Consider the following 23035-nt stretch of genomic DNA (forward strand, 5'->3'; position numbering starts at 1 on the left):
AAACTGGAAAAAATAAATTTTTAAAGCATGACTGGGAAGGGGCTCCTGAGGTTCCATGCCTAGCTGAGGAGCCACGACAGCTGATGGCTTCTGAGAGGGGGTGCCACTGGCAGGCTGCCTGTGCCCCACACCCATTTACATGGGGACAGAACTGATCAGAATCAGCGGACTGTTTCTTAAAAAGGGCTTGAAGCTGGAAAAAAGATATATTGCTAGGGGCACAGGGGGAGGCAAAAGAAGCCAAACCACAGTGGTATGGCTATGATTAAGATGCACTGTATAATCTATGAAAAATTTAAAGAATTCAAAAACAAAAAATAAATGGCAAAGATGTAAGATGTGGGGTTTGTACCTCTTGAGCACATACTTTCCTATGAATATTGTTAATGGTGAAATCTGACTCCAAAGGAACACTGTAAAATGCAGGGTAGTTATATGTTTTGTTAATTGGAAAAGACTAAATGTTTACAAATCACAGTTTGCGACTTACCCCTTTGAAAACACTGCCAACCGTCTGAACACAATGGGAGTTTTTACAGTTCACCAGTAAGTCAAACAGCACACACAGAAGCTTCTGCTGCACCTTCCCGTCTAACAGAGCTGCAAAGAAGGGCTTTGTAATCTAGGAGCAGGAAAAAGCAAACAAACCCACGAGTCAGTAAACAGCCTCAACTAAAGATTTCTCCTCATGGTGTGTGTAATCCACGCATGTGTACCAGTCTGAGAAGAACTTCTGGGACTCAGTTCGCCTTCACCTTCACTTCAGTTTCACTTTTATTTTTTTTATTTTTTTTGGTTTTTTGAGATAGGGTTTCTCTGTAGCTTTGGTGCCTGTCCCGGAACTACTAGCTCTTGTAGACCAGGCTGGCCTCAAACTCCCAGAGATCCGCCTGCCTCTGCCTCCCGAGTGCTGGGATTAAAGGCGTGCGCCACCACCGCCCGGCTCAGTTTCACTTTTAAACTCTGGTTGTTGGGTTTGCACGGCAAGCTCCTTTACCTGCAGAGCCCTCTCACCAGCTTTTAAAAGCAAGTATTTTTAATGTTCTGCATGTAACTTTTGTACAGTAGGTAAACTGTATCTCGTGCTTTTAAAAGTGTGTTCAAACCATTAATAATTTACAACTCAGTACATGCATGATCGAGTTGAGTTTCTGAAGGAAGCCACTGACCTTTTCAAGAGCAGTAATCTGAACGGTTGGCATTCCTGGGTGAAGCTCCTTTGTTGTGTGCACAGCCTTTATAAACAGGTCTAGACTCTTTGGGTCTCTATATAAAAGTGGAGCTGAATACTCATTGTATTTTCCCAGAGTGAGATGCAAAACAATGGCCTCATCTTTCAGGACAGCTGTGGGCTCCTTCTCCACCTTCTCTAGGAGTCGCTCCACCATAGGCAGCAGCTGGGCCAGCACCGTCTAAAGACAGAGAAGGTTAGTGGTAGTAACCGAGGCTCTTGTTTTGCTCAGGTGTGCTCTCACAGCTCAGCTACAGTTCTTTACATTCTTTAGAGGAGTGAACACATTCTAAGAACAGAAACTACAAACTAAAATATGAGCACAGCAATAGTTAGCATTTGCTAAAGTACTGCAGTTCCCTCAATTTGGTATGATTAGTACTGATTCAAATGAGGTATGTAAAGGCTTTAATAGTTAAACCAGAAAGTCATGGCTCTTCTGACAAATCCAGTGATGTCCTGACTTTTAAACTTGTTCATTGACAACAGCCACAATCATCTGATTACATACCCTGTGTCTGCTCTCCTCACAGAGGCAGATCTGAGCAACTGCAAAGAAAGATGGTCCAGAGCCCGAGAGTTGTTTCCTGATATCTGCAGAGCACTGCCCATAAGCCACTCCTCAGACAAAACCCAGGATACACAAGCCCCTCGTATAACACGGCATAATTGCTTATATAATTTAGTCTCAGTTTTCTAAAAAACTTTTAGTCACCTCTAGGTTAATCATAATAAATACTGCTGTATTTTTTGTTTGTTTTTGAAATAAGGACAAGAAAAAAGCCTGCCTATGTGCTATGGACATAACTTTTCTCCCAAACACTTCGATTCTGAGCCTGGCTGAACTAGAAGATTTGAACCTCATAGACAGGAGTTGGATCATATTCACTGTCTACTGCTTTATAGAAGAAATTTGTCAGCCTGTTAACACCAGGGACAGCTCAGGGCTGATAACTGGGAAAAAGAAAAAAAAAATCAAATAATTTTTATTCTATTTTACCCACTTTAATTCTCTGGATTTGCAGTCGGTCAAGAGCAATGGAAGCATTGGCATTCAAGGTGTGGAAAGAAGGGAGTTAAAGCCCTGTTGGTCAGAGCAGACATTTCCTTCACATCACAGGCTTCCCTGAGCACATAGCGAAGGCTGTGCTTTTCCCTCCAAAAATTGCATGAACCCGTGTATTTTGGAAATGAGAGAAAGAAAAAAAATCCAGTTTTAGAGACTCTAAACATATTCCTTTGTAGAGGATTTCTCCTTAAAAAATGAACACAAGTTAAAACCTATTCTGAGATTAAGTTGCTGAGATTACATACTGAATTTAAAAATGAATGAGCACTCATGTGTGCTTTTTGAATCCTGAATCCTTCTTCCCTCCTGAGAGCACACAGTTGCTTCCTCATCCTGGCAGCTACTTCTCAGGAAAGTCATGGAATATATAATCTACTGCACTCTGTGCAAATCACTCATACCTCACTGTTCACGTCTTGAAATACTTTCATCAAGTCTTTTGCGATGTACGCCGGGCAGTCATAAATGCCGTGAAGAAGGCTTCTCAGGGTCTCAGACAACTTCTGATGCGATTTCTGTTTCTCCTCTCTCTGTAGTTCATCAAATAACGTAGCCAAATCCTAGGTACCAGAAAGACAGAAAACTGTCTTCAAAAGGGGAAAGGAACTTTAAGGACTAAATGTCTTAACTATGGAAATCTTTTCTAATGACAGGACACTGCTTACATCTTTTAATCTCTCTTCAAATAAAGTACCAACTGGAAAGGGTTTCAGTATCCAACAGCTGTGAACACTGTGAAGACTGAACATTAGTCTTTCATGCAAGAAAAGGACAACACAATTGAAACACAATATGTGACCTTTTAAAAAATAGCAAAAAGACTGAAGTTGCTGACACAAATCTTTAAATTAGTGGATAAATCCACCCAAATCCCTACAAGGTACAGGAAGGGAGCAAACTGCTCGTGTTCCATAGGCTCTCCATCTCAACCGTCTTTGACAGTAGTCTACCTGGACCACATAGGTAGCATCTGAAGTGATCTCCTCTGCCTTAGGAACCAGGTGCTCTATCACCAGCTGAAACTTCAAGGCTACTCCACTGAGGGCCTGGAGACACTGAACAGCAGCTCTGCGCACTTCTTTTACAGGGCTTCCCAGACTGAGGAGCAGAGACAGCACCACTAAATGAAATGGGAAAGAAGCTAGTGTCAAAGGTTCACGGTGACAGGTTTCCTTCTGGAGCACAGCTCCCTTGCATAGCACACATCTGGCCTGTAAGACACCTGGTTAACATCCCTGGCACTACCCCATCCTGGCCATCACACACATACAAGGTTCCCTCTCAGACATCTCTCCTCTGAAGACTGTTCACTGCCTAATTATTTCAGAAAAATGGCCATGTTTTCTCAAAACATGCAATTTGTCAACTGTCCTCTCACCTTAAGGTGTATGTTCCGATAGGCACACGTGTATCTAAAGTGTGTTTTTACTCTTAAGCTGTCAAGTGCTAGTGAAGGTCAGGATTTCAGAACAACGCTGCAACAGCCTCCGAATCCACTCCTGCTTTAGGAGCAGCAGGAAGTTACCACTGACTTTTACTATGGGTGCTTTGAAAATATTTAAATTACTGCTGATTGGTGCAGGTTGTTGCTTTCATACAGTCCAGGCTAGCCTGAAACTTCAGATCCCTCTTCCTCCACTTCATAAGTGCTGGGATTACAGGCATTAGCCAATCAAAGCTGGCTCCCTGATACTTGACTTCATTTTTAGTGCAGAAATCTTACAATCTCTACCTATTTTTTTTCCTTCTAGGGTTATTGTTTGGTTGGCTGGGTTTTTATTGTTATTGTTTCCTTTTCTGAGATAAGGTTGAAATATAACCCGTATATCCCAGATTTGTGTATAAAAGCTTTTCTACTTTTATCTTTGGCTCACAAAGGTACTGCCCACCCTGAAAACTCATTCAAAAAGTATCAAGCTCTGTATTTAGAGGTCATATGCATCTGTCTTCTTCCAATACCAGTTAAATTTTATGTTACACCTTCATTTTAGGTGGAGAGTGAATCTCTTCAGTCCTGCTGTTTGTAGAGAGAGGTATACGTTAAGGAGGGCTGCCCATTGCCTCTGACACAAAGGAAGGAAAATATGTAATGCCAAACTGGAAACTTCAAATACTGATTTCTAGACAAAGTACATATGCCTTCTCTGTGTAGAGACCAGTGTATAGACCACACTGGCCTTGAATTCAGAGATCTATCTACTCCATCTGCCTCTGCCCCCTCAGTGCTAGGATTAAAGGCATGTGCCACCACACCCATTTTTGTTCTTAACTTCTTATTACATTTTTAAATTGTATTTTTTATGAATAAATAAAAATAAAGATATTTTCCGTATCTATATGTGGTGTGGTGACAACTGTGCTGAGTGCAGAGGTCAGCTCTCTCCTTCTACAACGTGGCCAGGATTAAACTCAAGTGCCTTTGCGCTCAGCACCGTCTCCCCCACACAGGGTCAATTATATTAAAAAATTAGGTTACCTCTATGCAATCAAATATAAGACTATAAACTATACTTCCTCATCTACTGTACGTCTATAACGTACTAATTTAATGGTTAAATGTGACTTGTCATACCTGGAGATGCAGTAGATGCCAGCTTTTGCTTATACTGTGTATTCTGAGAAGAAAGCATCACAGAGCCTATGTAAAGAGCCTGAGTCTGCAGCTCTGACTTCACAGTGCAGTTAAGTGGATTTGAGAGGCTAGAACCATAGGTCCACAAAACACAAAAGAACTTGAACACCTGAAGAACATCTTGTAGGTGTACCTAATCAAAAAAAAGCAAACAAAAGTGAAGTCTAGTTCTCACTCAGACAAACTACCCCCGGATTTTTTTGTTTTGTTTCGTTTTTGTTTCTCTGTGGTTTTGGAGCCTGTCCTGGAACTAGCTCTTGTATGTTGCAGGAGGTCCTTTCGCTCCTCCAGCCAATAGCCGCTGAGATACCAGCCCATTGGGGCGTGGTCTCTCTCTTTAAAAAAGAGACCACTTCCCTCCTCGCTCTCTCTCTTTTTTTTTTTTTTTTTGCTTCCTGCTCCGTTTTCGGTGACTAGACTCCTTCCTGATTGCGCAAAGGGCTGTTGTCTGGGACGGTGATCTGTAAGTTTTTTCCCCTTTAAATAAATACCACCCTACTAATCATAATTCCAAACTGATGTGGGATTGTTTATGACTTACGCCTTCACTTGTAGAACAGGCTGGTCTCGAACTCACAGAGATCCGCCTGCCTCTGCCTCCCAAGTGCTGGGATTAAAGGCGTGCGCCACCACCGCCCGGCATTACCCCTGGATCTTTTCATTAATGTACAATAGGACATGAGTGATTTAATGCCATGTACCTTGAATCACTTCTTCAATATTTGGAATTTTAAGGACTTAGAAGGTGTCCTTGAAGAATGATAGTCAAGAACTCTACTATAACCTTACAGTTGAAAACACGGAACAGAAAAGATAGGGACACTAACTAAAAACCTGGACAAGAACGGGACCTGAAAACTTTAAGAAAGCATTCTGAAGGAGTGAGCAATGCTGGCAATGCTAAATACCATGGAGAGAGGGAGTCAGACAAGGACAAGAGCACACTGCTTGCAGCATGGAGGTAATACCGCCTAGGATAAGTTTCACGAGTGACTGCGTCTCCTGAATATCGTCTTTCAACACTGGGACAGTTTTCTCATCTACAAATGACATTTACAACGTGAACAGACTGGGCCGCTTTGATTCTTAAACACACCAGCCCATCCATAGGAACGCTGCAGGCTACTCTCGGCTGGCTCACTGTGCTGCCTGGCTGTCTGTACTATACTGCTCTGGAGGGGGTGTTTGTCAGCACGCTCCTCACTGCTGCGAAATATACTCCCTTTAGTACTGGACTGTGGTAATAAAGTAACCTTCACCACCCGCAGCAGAGTGCCTGTGAGGAGAAGCCCGGTACCTTCATGATAAGGCTCATCAGAACCCTGAAATGCATGGCGTCAGAAAACTCAAGCAGCAGTTCAAAGACACCAATGAGCAAGTGCAGGTAGCATCTGCTGTCGTCGTCTAGCTGCTCGGGATTCCACCATGTAGCATCTGCAGGGACATGGTGACAAAGAGAAGCAATGGGGAAACCTACATGAGCATGCTCGGGGAGCTTCGCGTTCAAGTGAGGTGAACTATGGAGTTAAGAACTCAGTGTTGCATCACATTTAAAAATTTATGATCGTGTCTTACCTGTAGGAAAAGATTTGGGAGCCTTCAAGGTAAAAATAAAACACTTCAGGGAAAATATCAGTAAAATGGCGTCCTCCATAGTAACCTTCTGAGCACTGTGGAGCTGCTGGACATAGCGCGCCCACAGCTCTTCTGGCAATCCTTTGTTCAGCATCAGTTCCAGGTGCCACTCGGAGGGGATTTCCTGCAACATTAATGGACACAGAAACTAGCACATCCTGAAAGGAGTTCAAACATGTGCTCTACGAGCAGACGGCAGCAGACGTGCACGCGCCAGGAGGGATGGACTGACAACTGCATACACGACTGCGTGCGTGTATGGATGATGGGTAAACGGCTGCCGCTGGAAAGACGCTTCTAGTCCTCAGAAAGGGCATTCATTGACAGAGCAGTGTGAAACAACCTACCACCTACACGGAGTAAAACATAACTGCTCTATCCTGCTAACACTGCGGACAAATACAGCTCCAGCTGCTGCACCTCACAAGAGACAGACACTAAGAAGGGCTCACCTGGGCCACTTTTTAAAGTATGGAGAAGCATGTTCACATAATTTTAGCTAACAATGACTAAAATTAGAATTTATAAAAATTCTGGGAGTATACATAAATATGAAAAAAGTGTAACAAGTGTAACTCAGTTAGCAAATCCTGTAATGGGCAGCCCTTTGGAGTTTAGAAGATAAATAAAAGAAAAATACTGCTGCAAACAGCAGATATTAAAACAATCTTGTTACCTCAAAATGGGACACTAGGTCCAAATGGAAACAGGATCTTTAATAACACTGTCAGAGACAACGGCAGGCCAGACATGGCCAGACCTACCAGGACACTCAACTGTTTTCAATATAAAGAATATTCTTTCAATAAGTACTATAACAGGTTTTCTTCAAGCCCTAACTCTGGAAGTGAGTTTGTCATCACCAGAGTAGTTATGAGTGAAACCTGGATAGTGGCCGGACAAAAAGAGTAAAGAGGAGTCAGTCATGACATAAAACCTTCCAACCTGGAAATCTCGTGATCTGAATAAATCTGCTGCAAAAGCACGAGAGTACCTTGCCTGAAACCCACTGCCACCACTGCTTCCCAGTCCCCAGCCAGATCCCCAGCACCCACGCTGTGCTGCACTCTGTACCCGGCTGTCTGCAGACACTGCACTCCTTACCACAGTAGCCATGATGCTTTTGAGCTTCTTTATTTTTTTTCGCAGTAAACTGAACACCCGAATAGCAAACGGAAAGCAGGTTTCTCTGAAGGATGAGCAGCAAGAAATAAGCACAGACATGATCACATGAAACGTCACTTTCTGCTTCAGGCTGCAGGACTCCTCTTCCCCAGCACTTATTAAATCTTCCACCTTGGGAAAGAAGCATTCTCCGTTACTGGTTAGTCATGATCTTTCCGGAACAAACTTTTCTAGCTATCTTAGGCTGATCTATGTATCATGTGAGATGACAAACAGCCTTTTAAAAAGCAGTAACCACTGAACACTTAGAAATTAATGTACATAAACACATTTGACAAATCAAATGCATTTAAAACACATACTTAAAAATACAAGCAACAACAAAAATCAATAGATCAGACACCTAACACCATTAAAAGGTTTATAAAAGTATTTTCTTTTAATTTCATTTGGATATGCTAACAATGAAAAGACTTTAATATGTCAAATATAAATTAGAAAAAAATGAAGGTTAAAAATAACAAAGTATTTTAACTAGTCCAAAAAAAATTATATATATACAGAAAGAGAGAGAGAGGACTTAAACAATTGGTAGAATATGTTAAGTTAGTGGTCGTACAAGTTTATAATCCTAACACTTGGGAGGCTGAGGCAGGAAGATCAGGAACTCAAGGTCAGCCTGGGCTACAACAGCGAGTTCCAGGTCAGCTTGAGCGGTAACTCTCAGTCACAGTCCCCACAGGAATACCCCAAACGACCTTTGTATTTGTTTAAGACTGGAACAACAACAGAAGACAGCACGCCTACCAGCCTCAGCATCGAAGAGCGGTCTCCTGAGCTTAAATTGCCAGCCAGCAACTGGACCATCTTCTGATTTCCTACGCCAATTATATCTATTGACTTTCTGCTTCTAATAACATTTTCAAGAGCTGTAAAAAAAATTGAATACAGACAGCCCTTTATCAGTGGCATTCATATAAAGAATTAGGTAAAGTTACAGATTTAGATAAAATTTTTACTAGTTCTCTTCAAAGACTTGCTTTTTATGCTTCTTTTTAATACAAGTCTGAATTTGTCTATGAGTCACTTAGTCAAAATAAAGACTATTATGCTGACATATAACAAATACAACTGCAAACAGCAGAGAGAACCAAATTTTAACAGTTTCATCTTCTTTATAAAACAGACAGCTGCTTTATCTAACACTTGTTTCTTACCTTCTTTCCAGCCTCTTAGTAGAGGATGCAGAGAGCAAATTCCTGATTTTGACAGATGTATAGCAATCTTCACATCAGGAGACTCGATGTCATCACTAGTAATGACCATGAAAGGCAGCAACTGGACAACCACCTGATTTGACAACTGATCGCTTGCACTCAGCACCTCTTCTTTAATTAGGATGTTTGCTGCGAGCTCTAGCACCCTGTACCTGGAAGACATGAGATACATTTGGTTCAGAGACATGTTAGAGACTTCAAGCCAACAGAATTCATTACTACACTGTTCTGGTTCAATTGGTAATAGCTTGCCCGGTCTCCTAATGAAAAATACTGCTCAGAGACAACTAAGACACAACCTCAAGCCCATGCCAATAAAGGAGTTATCTAGGAGATAATCTTGTCCTGTCAGATATCTTAACAAAAAACAAACACCTCCAACTGTAACAAAATATATTTCATCAGATACCCCAGCTCCACTAGACAGTGAAGATTCACATTCATCTTGCATTTAAAAAAAATGCATATTCTAAGCTGGAGAGATGGCTCAGCAGTTAGGAACACTGGCTGCTCTTCCAGAGGACCTGGCTTATGCTCCCAGCACCCACACGGCAATTTAACAACCAGTGGTAACACCACTTCTGGGACTCTGACACCCTTTTCTGGCCCCCATATGCATTTATAAGGTACACAGAAATACATGGAGGATGGGGCTGGAGAGATGGGCTCAACAGTTAAGAGCACTGGCTGCTCTCAACTCCCAGCACCCACATGGCAGCTCATAACTGTCTGTAACTCCAGTTCCAGGGGATCTGAAACCCTCACACCAAAGCATATAAAATAAAGTGAAATAAATTTTAAAAAAAGGAAAAGAAAAAAAAATACATGGAGGCAAAATACCCCTACACATCATATCACATAAATTAAATGAGAAGTATATCCTTTCTGGGAAAGGGAGAGCCAGCTTTCATTAAGGGTTGTGGCCCCTGCTAGACCAACCATTCTCCACTGGATGGCCCCATGCCCATGCATGTACAGGCAGCACAAACTGGATTCCGAGGGTTATAAAGGAAAGAGCAGAACCACAAAATTGGGAAGATGTGACATCAAGGGTGAATCTAGTAGTATGGGTAAATCACATTACACCATACATGAAATTCTCTCTCTCTCTCTCTCTCTCTCTCTCTCTCTCTCTCTCTCTCTCTCACACACACATTCTCACATATATGCGCTCCTCTGTCACTGTATCAGCAACTGACCTATAGACCAGACAGAAACTACATGAAACATACTCTCATGTTCTCCAGATCTGTCACTTTTCCTTGCCAAAAACAAAAACCTAAACTAAAAGCTCATCATATACTTAAGTGTTACAAGCTTTTGAGCTGGTTTACTTTTTATTGACTTTAATTACAAATAAGAGAATTGGAAACTCTTCCCACCCTATGACTCAAATTTTAACATCTTTTTTAAATTTTTTTTTATTTTTTATTTTATTTTATTTTTTTGAGACAGGATCTCACTATGTAGCTCTGGCTGTCTTGGAACTCACTCTACACCAGGATGGCTTTGAACTCAGATTCACCTACTTGTGCGTCCTAAGTACTAGGATTAAAGGCATATGCCACCACACCCAGCTCTAATATTATATCTTATATACTTTTGCATTTTATTTTTTAGAAGTTCAAGCATAGAAAACAGCATTCAAATACCAGGAAATCAAACAGATGTCTTACAGTTCAAGAGAGCAATCCATTGAGATCTGTTTTACCAGGGCTGGTGAGATCTCACAGGTCAAAGCAATTGCTACACAGGCCTTGACACCTGAGTTCAGTTCCCAGCCCCATGGGAAGGTGAAAACACAGTCCTCAGGAAAAGGAAGAGAGCAGTGTGAACCTGAGAGGGCACTGATACACAGAGCATGAGCCCAGGAGAAACAAACATACCACCCCTTATTCTTGAGAAGTTTTTAAAGTCCTCAGGAAAAGGAAGAGAGCAGTGTGAACCTGAGGTCACTGACGCACAGAGCATGCGCTCAGCAGAAACAAACATACCACCCCTTATTCTTGAGAAGTTCTGCTCTTTGGAAGAGATTCAAAAGATGCGAAATGGTCTCCTCTACACTCAAGTGTTGCTGGAAAATCTAGATAGGGAAGAAAACACGATTAAATAAATATTTACTATCAAATATCTACAGTGTTCTTAAAATGAAATTTAAAAAATTAAAATTTTCAATTAATTGTGGAATCTCTCCGAAGAATCCCAGTAGAATGTCTATTCTATGAGAGCTTTTCTTTTGTTGCACTTTTCTTTTCACTTAGGACAATTTCTCAAAAGTGGCATTCATGACCCAATTTGCCCTGGTCTTAGGACACTGGCTGCCGACACAAAGCTCTCAAACCATAAGCACGTTTCCTTTCTGTAGTATTTCCTTATCCAGCAAACTGTGCAGTCTCCTTTGAGACTCATCAGACTATGTTTAATGCACTAATTTCCAGACACGTTCCTGCATAGAGCCAAGCACCACGTGAGAAAAACCAAGTACCTACAAACAAAACCCGCACATCCACAGAACACGTTTACTCACCTCAAAAGCACTCAGTGCTGACAAAACGACATCTACATTATCATCGCCTAACCGGGTTAGAATAGCTTCTTTAATGAAAGTCTCATCAATGCCCTCCTGAGCAAGAGAAAAGCAAATTAACGATTCCAACAAAGCTCACAAATTTTCCCACTGGAACCTCCGAACACCAGCATGGAGACCAGGCCCTACTCTGAGAGCACACGAATGAGAACCAGGTCATGTCCAACAGGCCTTCTGAGATGGGTAGCTGCTACAATCCTCTTCCAGTCTCACTGAACATAGCATATACATTCTAAAGGCCATCTTTTAATTACGAGTTGGCCTTGCTAAAATAGAGAGCCCAGAGAGAGATGACAGGGCAGTGAGATGACTCTGCGGGTGAAGGCCCTTGACATGACAACTTGAGTTCAATCTCACATGGTGGTCCTCTGATCCACATATTGTTCTAAGCACAGGCACTAAATAAATAAATAAATAGATTTCATTTAAAAATCAACTATAACCCTTAAAATATAAAACAAAAACATAAACAAACAACCCCCAAAACAGGGCAGTTATTTTGAAAGAACAAAAAATAAATAAATGAAAATTTTTTTGACTTATCTGTAATTATACAATATAAATTCTTGACAGAAACTCCAATTTCTTATTCTAGAATTAGACTTGGAGGGGGATCTAACACAAACCTTTGATGTTTTCATGATATTCTTCAGGTGGTTAATGGCCAGAAGTCTCACAGGAGCCAGTGGATGATTCAAACTGAGCATCAAAGATGTGTCAGAGTCCTCTAAAAACTGCAAGTCCAACATAATAATTCAATTATTTCACTTAACCTGAGTAACACATAACTAAAAATGAAAACAGAAAACACCCTAGCTTCCCGATATGCTGTGCAACAACCATCTAAATGTAGAGAGAGAAAAGTAAATTAGTCTAGAGGACATGGCTGAGTAACAATACATGAAAACATTCATATTGCACATGTGTTCCATATACTTGTGTGGATGGGTGTGGGTTAAGTTTAGTGAAATAGCATTACAACGTAAGTCTAATTCCAAGTGATAGTACTAAGTTGGTACCTCAGTGAAGACAGGACACAACCCAGAAAACAACAGAGAAGCTTAAACTGGCATGAAATCAGACTACAAAGGTCATCTACCTATCTACCTGATTTGTTTTTTGTTTTTTCTCTGTGTAGCTTTGGAGCCTGTCTTTGAACTAGCTCCTGTAGACTAGACTGGCCTTGAACTCACAGAGTGCTAGAATTAACACCACGGGCTGTCTACCAGATGTGAAAATGCACCACTGGTGGCGCACACCTTTAATCCCAGCGCTCAGGAGGCAGAGGCAGAAGGATCTCAGTGAGTTTGAAGCCAGTCTGATCTACAGAGCCGGTTCCAGGTCAGCAAGGACTGTTACACAGAGAAATCTTGTCTCGAAAAACAAACAAACAATAAAGGAAATGCACCACTGGAACTAAGAGCCCGATATCAGGAGAAAAAGTGCGTTTATCTTTATAATACTCATTTTCAAGGGTATCATAAGAACTTATCAAATTTCTTAGCATTTAGGCTTGAACTAAAAAATTTCTTAAGATTTATTCAAGGTCATGATCATGTGACTGCAGGCTCCTGCGCTGGTAGGTGCACACCTGCAGTAACAAGGCATGCTGGGAGCCTGTGAGGCCACCACTGGTGACAACATATGAAATGCCCAATGTTTTCCTGAATAGTACATTTTTCTTTAGTTATGATTCCTGCCCCAGAGCTCTGTTTCTAGTAAGTACACAAACTATAAATTCTCAGCTCTCTGATGTTTTTCAACAGAGGAAAGCAGGAAATGACTACTGGTTGATGCTCTTCAAATAAACAACCACACCAATTCCTATCTTGACTGCTGGGGAAGGACAACATACCTGATACTTTCCTCCGCTCGTAGAAAGGGAAATAAACTGATGGAAAAGCTCCTGCTTTTTAAGGCCTGTGATTTCTTTCAGGTGTTCCTCTAATACAACATCTAATGTTCTGGGGTATCTAGGAAGAAATTACAGTATTCATTCAGTATTTTTTTAAAGATTTATTAGGCATATAGTATTCTGCCTGCTTGTATGCCTGCAGGTCAGAAGAAGGCACCAGATCTCATTATAGATGGTTGTCAGCCACCATGTGGTTGCTGGGAATTGAACTCAGGACCTCTGGAAGAGCAGCCAGTGCTCTTACCACTGAGCCATCTCTCCAGCCCCATTCAGTATTCTCGATAAAGCTATTAGCCACATTCACCTACATGTACAAAACACATATAAAACATAAAGGCTAATATTGATCAGGTCTGTCACTATGAGACAATAAAAGTTTATAGTTTTTTTTTTTAAAAAAAAGTTATACTGTCCACAGACCTGCCACAACCCCCATGTCCTTTTGTCTTTCAATATATCTCATTCTAAATATACTGTCCTTTTCTGAAAGGATAAAGTAGGAAAAGTATCTACAATCCATTGCTTAATATGCGAGTTCTTTGCAGAACAGACCAACATTAAAGACGAGCACCCACACACACCCAACTTACTTGCTTTCTAAAAGTCTGATGAGAGGAAGAAACTGTTCGTTCAGCAAAGCTACTTCATTAGCATGCGTTTCCTCTTTGGAACTGTATGAAATATATTCTTCAAAAAGAAGGCTATAAAAGAAACACCAGCAGATATGGGTTATCATTCATGCAATCCCTGCTATGTACTAAGTGTTTTACAAATCATATCTCTAATGATCACACCTCCATAGGAAAGAAATTATATTGATTTTGCTGATGAAAAAATTAGGGTATTGGAAAGCTTCCAATTTGCCTGAGGTCTAAGGAAACAGCAGCAAAAAGAAGTCAAGGGTGTAGTAACCCTTTCTGTGCCAGGAAGAGAAGAGGGCTATAAATTTCAAAGGTCATTCTGATTCCAGAGTAAATTAAGCCTCTGTGCACACAAATGAGGACACCTGCAGGCAGTTCTCTTTCTCACCTAATAGAACGACAAAACAGATCCAGGAGGACTGGCTTCTAAAACTACTATTCTAACTGAAGTGGCATTCAGCCAGATCCCAACCTATGTCAACTACAACACCTAGACATTGTAGTCATCACATCAAATAGGAAATGAATAGAGAAGACAGAAGTGTCTTCGGAGAAACGGAGGAAACAATTTCCACTGCATACCTACTCTCAGTATGAAGATTCTAAATGACATTTACTGAGTATCCGTTTGAGGTGCTATTTCAGGCACTATGCCTGAAATTATTGATAGAAAAATTTAAACATCTGTAAACTTAGTTACAACTCAAATTTAGCGAGACTAATACCTTCTCATTTTCTTCTATAAACATTAATGACAATCAAGAAAACTTTACTTTTGCATTTTAGGCTGTCAGTTGTTAGATTCAATACTCATAACTAAAGAAATGATATAGATAGTGCAAACAAAATACATTAAAAAGCAAACCAGAAAACTACTGATAAATACTGAAATGAATACTTAGCCATAAATATGCAAATCAGAAGCACGTTAACAACCATCTTACCTAGCGAGCAGGTGATCTAAGTTGTTCGTCAGTGGTATTTTTGTAAGTATTGCTTCTAAGTGTCTCTTGTAGATTTGACTGTCAATTCCTTCAGTTTCTTCTCCTTGATATATGTAAACAGATGAAAACTGAGCGATATTCTTTTGGCATCTTCATGATTAAATTTACTTATAGTGGAAATTTTTTTCTAGTAATAACTTAAAAACATATATACTAGTATCTCTAGCTTTTTACTGATTACCTTTTTTTGATTCAAGGTATAACTTTATTGGTAAAGTGGAGTGGCAGCGCAAATAATTCTCCCACATTTCCCCTTTTTTGTCTCAATAAAAGGGAAAGGTTTTAACTCTAACATAGTAAAACTATATAAAATACAAACAGTTATCAAGTAAAAAACACATCCACAATATCTAGTTCACTATTATTTGGCAAATTCAGAGAAAGCCGGGCGGTGGTGGCGCACGACTTTAATCCCAGCACTCGGGAGGCAGAGGCAGGCGGATCTCTGTGAGTTCGAGGCCAGCCTGGTCTACAAGAGCTAGTTCCAGGACCGGAACCAAAACAGCTATGGAGAAACCCTGTCTCGAAAACAAAAACAAAAAACAAACAAATTCAGAGAAAATACTCCATTATCTATCCTATCTTGGTGAATCCAAAGTTTTGTATGTAACCTATTTTCTATACTTATTCTCTTTTGTTTAAAAATATTTATTTATTTACTATGTATACAACATTCTCCCTCCATGTATACCCACATGCTAGAGGAAAGCACCAGATCTCATTACAGATAACCATGTGGTTGCTGGGAATTGAACTCGGGACCTCTGGAAGAGCAGCCAGTGCTCTTAACCACTGAGCCATCTCTCCAGCCCCTACTTATTCTCTTTTTATTTAAAAATTACTTGTTTATTGATGTATATGACTGTGTGCCTACACAGAGCTTATGTGTACCAGATATATCCAGGTGCCTTTTGATGATGGCACAGGGCATCAAATCTGGAACTGGAGTTACAGACAGCTATGAACTGTCCAATGTGGGTCCTATGCAAGGGCAGTATGCACTCTTAACTGCTGAGTCTCCCCACCTCTTTTTAACTAGAGTCAAATGTATATTACATCTATTGAGTCATTTACAGTTCTCAAAACATTTTTTGTATAATTACTCTCATTTGTCCTGCACCTGAAATTCTCCATACTTTTTATAAGCATTATCATGATATAGGTATCAAGAATAAAACAGAAGTGCAAAAATTATATTGTTTCCCCAGACCACACTAAAAGTTAGAGAAGCTGGCTCTAGCTGGGATCTCTGAAAGCAGGCCAAGCTTTCCTGGCAGTGCCTCCTGACTAAACCAAGGCTGCCATCTCCTAGACTTACTGAAATGAAAGCTTTAAGTCAAGATTTAGTTGTGCAAACCTTTTTATATCACACTTAACATAATTTAGAGATGTTTTTTGCTAATATTCTCTAAGCAGCCATAGAACCAAGTATTTCTTTTCTGTTTATTGAAGCAAAGAAAAATAATGAAAATTATCAATTTCTTTCATAATTTGGATTTGTTTGTTTGTTGCTTTTTTTTTTTTGAGACAGGGTTTCTCTGTGTAACAACCCTAGCTGTCATGGAACTAGCTCTGTAGCTCAGGTAGGCCTTGAACTCACAGAGATCCACCTGCCTCTGCCTCCCAAGTACTGGGATTAAAGGCATGTGCCACCACCGCCCAGCCATAATTTGTATTTTTATGTATGAAATCTTCTTGGCTTACTTTCTGGCAGCTGGATATTTACTGTGAATGAATCACTAGAGACCTTTAAGTATCTTTATGTATCTAGATGGGAATATTATTTTAAGGTGTGTTACTTTTGTCTATGCTCTGAAACATTTGTTTAATGATGTAAAGATGTGTTGTTTTGTTTATGTTGCATTTGTTTAAGTCTGTGAAGCTGTGATTCCTTGCCTGTCTAAAACACCTGATTGGTCTAATAAAGAGCTGAATGGCCAAGAGCAAAGCAGGAGAAAGGATAGGCAGGGCCGGAAGAGAGAGACTATAAATAGGAGGAATCTGGGGTGAGGAGAAGGAGCAAGAGAACAAGGAGAGGAGGACGCTAGGGGCCAGTCAGAGTAAGAGTGAAAGTAAGACACACAGAAGAAAAGGAAACAGCCCAGAGGCAAAGCTAGACAGGTTAATTTAAAAGCTGGGTGGAAACCAGCCAAGTTAAGGCCGGGTGTTTATAAGTAAGAATAAGACTCCATGTGTGTAATTTATTTGGGAGCTATACAGCGGGCCCCTCAAAAGAGCCAAAAGAGCAAAGATTTAAAAAGCCAAAAGAGCCAAAGGGTAAATAAAACAACAACAGGAAGCAAAGATTTACTCGGCCAAATCCTTTCATTCCAACAGAACCTATTTAAATACCAGAATCCTGAGAAATGTCTCAGAATGATAGTCCTCCCTTGGGTGAAGCTGCCCAACCCTAAAGATTTTTCACTTAATTATATAGAAACAACTTAGTTACATAGAAACACCTGAATAGAAAGTTTTAAATAGTTTAAAGCTATCAACCAGGTGTCTGTCCTATTTGATGATAGTTGGAACTTAGGAAGCTTTTAGGTCCAAATGTAAGCCACATACCCGCAACGTGCCGAACAACAGAGGCAACCAGATGGGGAAGCATGTAGCGCAGAAGAGGACTGACGTCGTAGCGTTCGGAGATCCCGTGAAGTAGCGCTATGAGGTCTGGAACGCTGCACAAATGAGGAAACGGCCTGGAAAGAAGGAAGCATACATGATATGGGCAGATAGACAAACGCAGTGTAAAAGCAGTAGATCTCACCAAAACTTATTCAAAACAACTTCACTGGCCTCTAACTATAAAACAATACCTACTTTTTCCCAAGCGTTTCTGGCTTTTGTCGCTGTAAGAGAATTATCAGGCAACCTAATCCATCCTTGACCTGAGAAGGAACCTTGGTCAATGTTCTGATGAGCTGGGATGCCAGTGAATTCACAAAGGTATCTTCCATTGTTACTTTCACAGAAATCTGACAGATTATCATGTATGTGGCAGCTCTATAATCTGGTAAAGATGATTTCAACCCCTAAGTATTATTAAAATAAAAGGAAAATGAAAAAACACAGAATTAGGTTCTTCTACTTAACATGTTACTTAAGTACAACCAATCAGAAATGTTAACGTTTGTCCTGATTCATGTATAAGACGAAAACAATTTTTAAGCCGGTGGTCACACCACTCAGGAGGCTGAGGCAGGATGAACATGAGTTCAAAACCAGTGTGGGCCACACAGCCAAAGGCTCTCTCTCAAAACAAAAAAACAAAACAAAACTAAGGTTGGCAGGATGGTCAGCGAGTCTAGCTACTTGGTACCATGTCTGATGACCTGAGTTCAGTCCTCAGGGCACACATGGTAGAATAGAACAGACTCACACAAGCTGTCTTCTTACACAGAGGCAAAATGCAATTTTAAAACTATCTAATAAATAAATACATTGTAAGTTAAAAAAGCGAATGAACACTGACAGGCAATGATTCTTAAGAAATGGAATATCAAGGTGTTCACTTTTTTTCCTATGCGGACACAGGGTGAGAAGGAACAAACTCGAGAAAAGCCTCCTAACTCAGACATCCACTACACATCCCAACAAGAGGCAACAAGCTCTGCTTGACCTGCAAGCTCATGTCTTTGGAAGGGAGAGGTCCATCTCATCATTCACGAGAGTAAAACTGTATTATTGTACTTAAGACAGTAATCTGGGGCTTAGAAGCAGTGAAAGCAGAACCTCTGTCAAGTGTCTGGGAGGTGGCAGGTAGGAAAGACTCAGTGCTAAGGAAACAGGGAAGAGTCAGCCTGTGCCTGAAGGGCAGGCTCCTCTTTCCTGAATGACAAAAATATGACTAAGAAAATAGACCTAGGACATAGAAAGAAACAAACATTTATTATTAGATATCTATTTAATAATGGAAGTATTTTTTAACCTAAGGATTTGATCTTATCAACCATTCAAAATATAAGCTATCAATTTAAAAATATGTATTTCTTTATAAAAATTTCAAAAGCAAGCAAATTCCTTTCTGTATAAAATTATTTACTTGACTTACCTTTTGGATGTATGGAAATAGTTTGGCAACTACATTATCTGACAGGTTCTCAGCAGCCACCAGAGCAGACACGACGGTGGAAGCATAGAAGGCCAAGAGCACTCGGAGCTGAGCTGAGCTTCCCGGATACTCAGCGAACGCCTGAAACAGGGAACACAACACACATGCAGGCTCTTGTGGAACACTCTGGTTCTTTAAGTATCATACACGATGCTGAGTAAAGATGTTTCTTGACATTTTTAGGTAGTTTCTATTTAATAATCACTGTAGCTGGAATTTGACAAGCAATAGGCTAATTTACTTCTGCAGAAAAAAAATATCTTTTGGTGAAAAAACTGATTCTTCACCTGCTCATGCACCCCAAGAGCAGACCATTCAACATAGGAACTTCTTCCAAGTTCTACCAAATGTTTCCTTTCTGAGAGCCATCCATCACTTTGGGAGCCCACACACTCAACACACTCATGGCTCACCTTCACAGATCTGGTCACCAAACTGCAAATAAAATCCATGAATCCAAGGTCCTTGTAGCAATGGGTGACCAAAGTTCCTCTAGCTAAGGGCACTCCAGACTGCTGTTATTGATAAAAAGAACAAGCTATTAGAAACAACTGCCAACTGACCATTACCCCAACTATCTATCTAGTAACATCTGGCAGGTCATCAAGACCTTATAACTGGTGCTGATGAGATTAACACATAAACTCTTAGAAACTTTGGAACTTAGAAACTTTTTAGGTAACAGCAAAGGGAGAAAGCACTTATAATATACCACTTACACATATTTAACCTCAATTTTCTAGCTTGTAATCATTCTACTAGTAAGATTTGGTTTTTGAATCGGTCTGCCTCACAATATTCTAACAGCAGAAACAGGCGCAGGCCCTGAAAAACCTATACTGCTATCCCCACTAACTACTACTGCACATGGTCTGTTAATAAACATTAACAAAACAATTAAATGAATAATCCAAGTCATCTTTAAGGGGAGAGTGAGGTTTGGATACTTGAAAAGAGCTTCTCGATAGTGCTGAAGTCTTTGGAAAACCAGGAGAAAATGGTTTGATGTTCTGAGCAGGGTGAATGCAGGGAAAGACAGCTTTGGCACAGACTAGACTTTCTGAACTTCAATTAGCTTGACTAATTTACATTCAGGTTCTGAAATTTTCTTTTGAATTCAAAACTGAGGATTCCTTTCCTCCAGTTCCTTCTGACTGCTAACTTCACTACCAGCTGTCACTAGCTCTTGGTGCAGGCCCATGGCCTGCTGGTCTACCTTCACTCTCATCAGCTTTTGCCCCAGCCCCATCAGCACACTCACACACAGTAAAAGTTCCTTCCTATGACATCCACCTACTTTCTTCTAGTCTCTGTTGTAGAAGGACCTTACTAGGCCCTTCTTCTCAGTAACTATCCTTTCATTCCAAACACCTATTCAATTTTAACAGTTTCCTGATGCTCTTCAAGTTATCCTTATCCCTTTAATTTGTGTAAGTATTTTAAGAGTTCCATTCTCTTCACCTTTTAAAAAATTACTTTGGTACTAAAATTATAAATGCAAAGTAGCACTCATATTGCAACTGTGCCCACTTTAGTCACAGGAACTCTAGTAAGTAGCTTCAATTTCTGAGTCCATCCTCACCTCTATAAAGAGTTTATAAGACTTCAAGATAGTAGGATGTAAAATGCCTAGTCTAATGTCAGGTACTAAATAAGTACTAGATGTCATTATAAGAGTTTAACAGGAAGTTAGGAAACAAATGGTACAGATAAAACTGGACTATCTTCATGATCATTAAGGGCTTTACTTTTCCCAAATTAAATTAAACTGAATCCAAAATTGCCTATCCTTTCCCTCTTTTCCTTCTGATTGCTAGTTTCACCACCATCTGCCATCAGCTCTTAGTGCAGGCAGATCTGTGACTCTGAGGTCAGCCTGCTCTACATGGTGAGTTTCAGGCTAGGCAGGGTTACAGAGAGAACTTTCCTCAAAATGAGAAAGTATAGCTTGGCCTCTACAGTGAGACCCTACCACCAAAACAAAACTAATAATACTAGTCAAGCAAGTAGGGAGGAAGGGGGTGATTCTCTCAGTGGAGGCTGCTCAGGTGAGACCCTGTCTCAAAGCAAACAACAAAAAAGCAAAACAAAATAAAAAACCTTAATCATGGTTTATAATAATTATATACATGAATGAACATGGCATTAATCAATCTTACCTTAACAGGAAACAGCCAAAACCATTTGTGTTTTGGATTGCTAATTTTTAGAAGTTGTATCACCCGCACAAATACCCGTGTCTCATGGTAGGGCAGAACACAAGCAATGAGACTATCGAGATTGTAAAGATGGATATGGAACCTAGGAACAATATGGAATGATTAAAATCAACATGTATACAAAATTCACAAGTACTTGCTTTTGCTCTTTTTTTTTTCCTTTCGACAGTCTCACTGGGTAGTCCCGGGGGCATGAAACTGGCTATGTAGACAAGATCAGGATGGCCTTGTCTCGCGGAGAAACTCAGAGATCCACCTGCCTGTGCTTCCCAAGAATGAACCACCATGCCTGGCGGACACGTTCCTAAAAGGGCCAAATCCTGTCTCAATGAAGTATAAAGACCTACGATGAATTTCAATCACAACAAGATAAACAGTACTTAGATAATAAACTATTTTGCATTCAAGTTTGATTCAACATGGTTTAATCAATTCTGAAGCAATAACATTTCGAATATTCGGTATCAAAATTTATACCCTATTCTCTTTAAACTTTAATGAAACTGTGGTCATCATCATCATCAAACCAAGAAAACTAGCTGGCTAAAAAGACAACAATTGCTGGGCTTGTCTGCGCTCCAGTAACTTCCTACTGCTTTCCTAACCACCATATTTCAAAATAGTTATAATAATAATGATGATGAGCCGGGCGGTGGTGGCGCACGCCCTTAATCCCAGCACTCGGGAGGCAGAGGCAGGCGGATCTCTGTGAGTTCGAGGCCAGCCTGGTCTACAGAGCTAGTTCCAGGATAGGCTCCAAAGCTACAGAGAAACCCTGTCTCGAAAAATAAAAAAAAAAAATGATGATGATAGTAATAAAAAATTTTGGTTGTTTTTTGAGACAGGGCTTTTCTGTGTAGCCCTGATTGTTCTGGAACTGGCTTTGTAGACCAGGCTGGCCTTGAACTCAAGAGATCCACCCGTCTCTGACTTCCAGGTGCTGGGACTAAAGGCGTATGCCACCACACCCTGTGAAAAACTAAAAGATTAATAAAATCATATTAATTTCTTCAGATAGAAATATCATAGTGTCACAGCTTGCCTTCTATTAATTTTATACAGGCTCGAATATTAACCATGACACTACTTGTATGAAACTTTCTCAACAAATCCTATCAAAGCCACCTCTCCAAATCTTATGTAAACTTTTATTGAGGTATTTAAAGACAGTCACCAAGAACAACCTACAGATTTTTTTTTAAAGCACACTTAACATTTGCTGAATAAAAACTACATGAAGAAGGCTCAGCCATTTAGCCTCTACAAGCTGCTCTTGTAGAGGTCAAAAGTCTGGTTCCCAGCATCCACAGTAGTTAGTACGCGCCATGGTATATACATGCTTAATACACATTACTAATACTACTTGACTTGGCTTGATATTTTAAAGGATAGTCTTAACCTCTAGTGTGGAAAGAAAGAAACTTAATAGTTTCATCCTTGGGAATGACTCTGAAAAGGAAATGTACACTGCTCCTTAGAACTAATGAGGTTAGCCAGGCAGTGGTGGCGCAAGTGTTTAATCCCAGCACTCCGGAGGCAGAGGTAGTCGGATCTCTATTGAGTTCAAGGTCAGCCTGGTCTACAAC

General features: G+C 40.3%; 1 protein-coding gene across 3 annotated transcripts in view; it reads right to left on the reverse strand.

Moving 5' to 3' along the window:
* Positions 1 to 23035, reverse strand: part of Heatr1 (HEAT repeat containing 1) — a 45448-nt gene that overhangs the window by 20524 nt on the left and 1889 nt on the right. For 2 of the 3 annotated variants that reach the window (XM_075970206.1, XM_075970207.1), the window contains 21 exons: positions 21390 to 21531; positions 19644 to 19745; positions 19171 to 19311; positions 17940 to 18151; positions 17685 to 17818; positions 15057 to 15159; positions 14062 to 14172; positions 13412 to 13529; positions 12183 to 12290; positions 11497 to 11592; positions 10964 to 11052; positions 8910 to 9121; positions 8500 to 8621; positions 7672 to 7863; positions 6508 to 6691; positions 6230 to 6366; positions 4873 to 5065; positions 3251 to 3420; positions 2702 to 2860; positions 1170 to 1412; positions 491 to 622 (listed from right to left, as the gene is read on the reverse strand). In XM_075970206.1, the coding sequence (XP_075826321.1) occupies positions 491 to 622; positions 1170 to 1412; positions 2702 to 2860; positions 3251 to 3420; positions 4873 to 5065; positions 6230 to 6366; positions 6508 to 6691; positions 7672 to 7863; positions 8500 to 8621; positions 8910 to 9121; positions 10964 to 11052; positions 11497 to 11592; positions 12183 to 12290; positions 13412 to 13529; positions 14062 to 14172; positions 15057 to 15159; positions 17685 to 17818; positions 17940 to 18151; positions 19171 to 19311; positions 19644 to 19745; positions 21390 to 21531 (3100 nt within the window). The remainder of the gene's footprint in view (positions 1 to 490; positions 623 to 1169; positions 1413 to 2701; positions 2861 to 3250; positions 3421 to 4872; positions 5066 to 6229; positions 6367 to 6507; positions 6692 to 7671; positions 7864 to 8499; positions 8622 to 8909; positions 9122 to 10963; positions 11053 to 11496; positions 11593 to 12182; positions 12291 to 13411; positions 13530 to 14061; positions 14173 to 15056; positions 15160 to 17684; positions 17819 to 17939; positions 18152 to 19170; positions 19312 to 19643; positions 19746 to 21389; positions 21532 to 23035) is intronic. The other variant, XM_075970208.1, reaches the window with a different exon arrangement.

The sequence above is a fragment of the Microtus pennsylvanicus genome, chromosome 4 (assembly GCF_037038515.1).
Source record: "Microtus pennsylvanicus isolate mMicPen1 chromosome 4, mMicPen1.hap1, whole genome shotgun sequence".
Lineage (NCBI taxonomy): Eukaryota > Metazoa > Chordata > Mammalia > Rodentia > Cricetidae > Microtus > Microtus pennsylvanicus.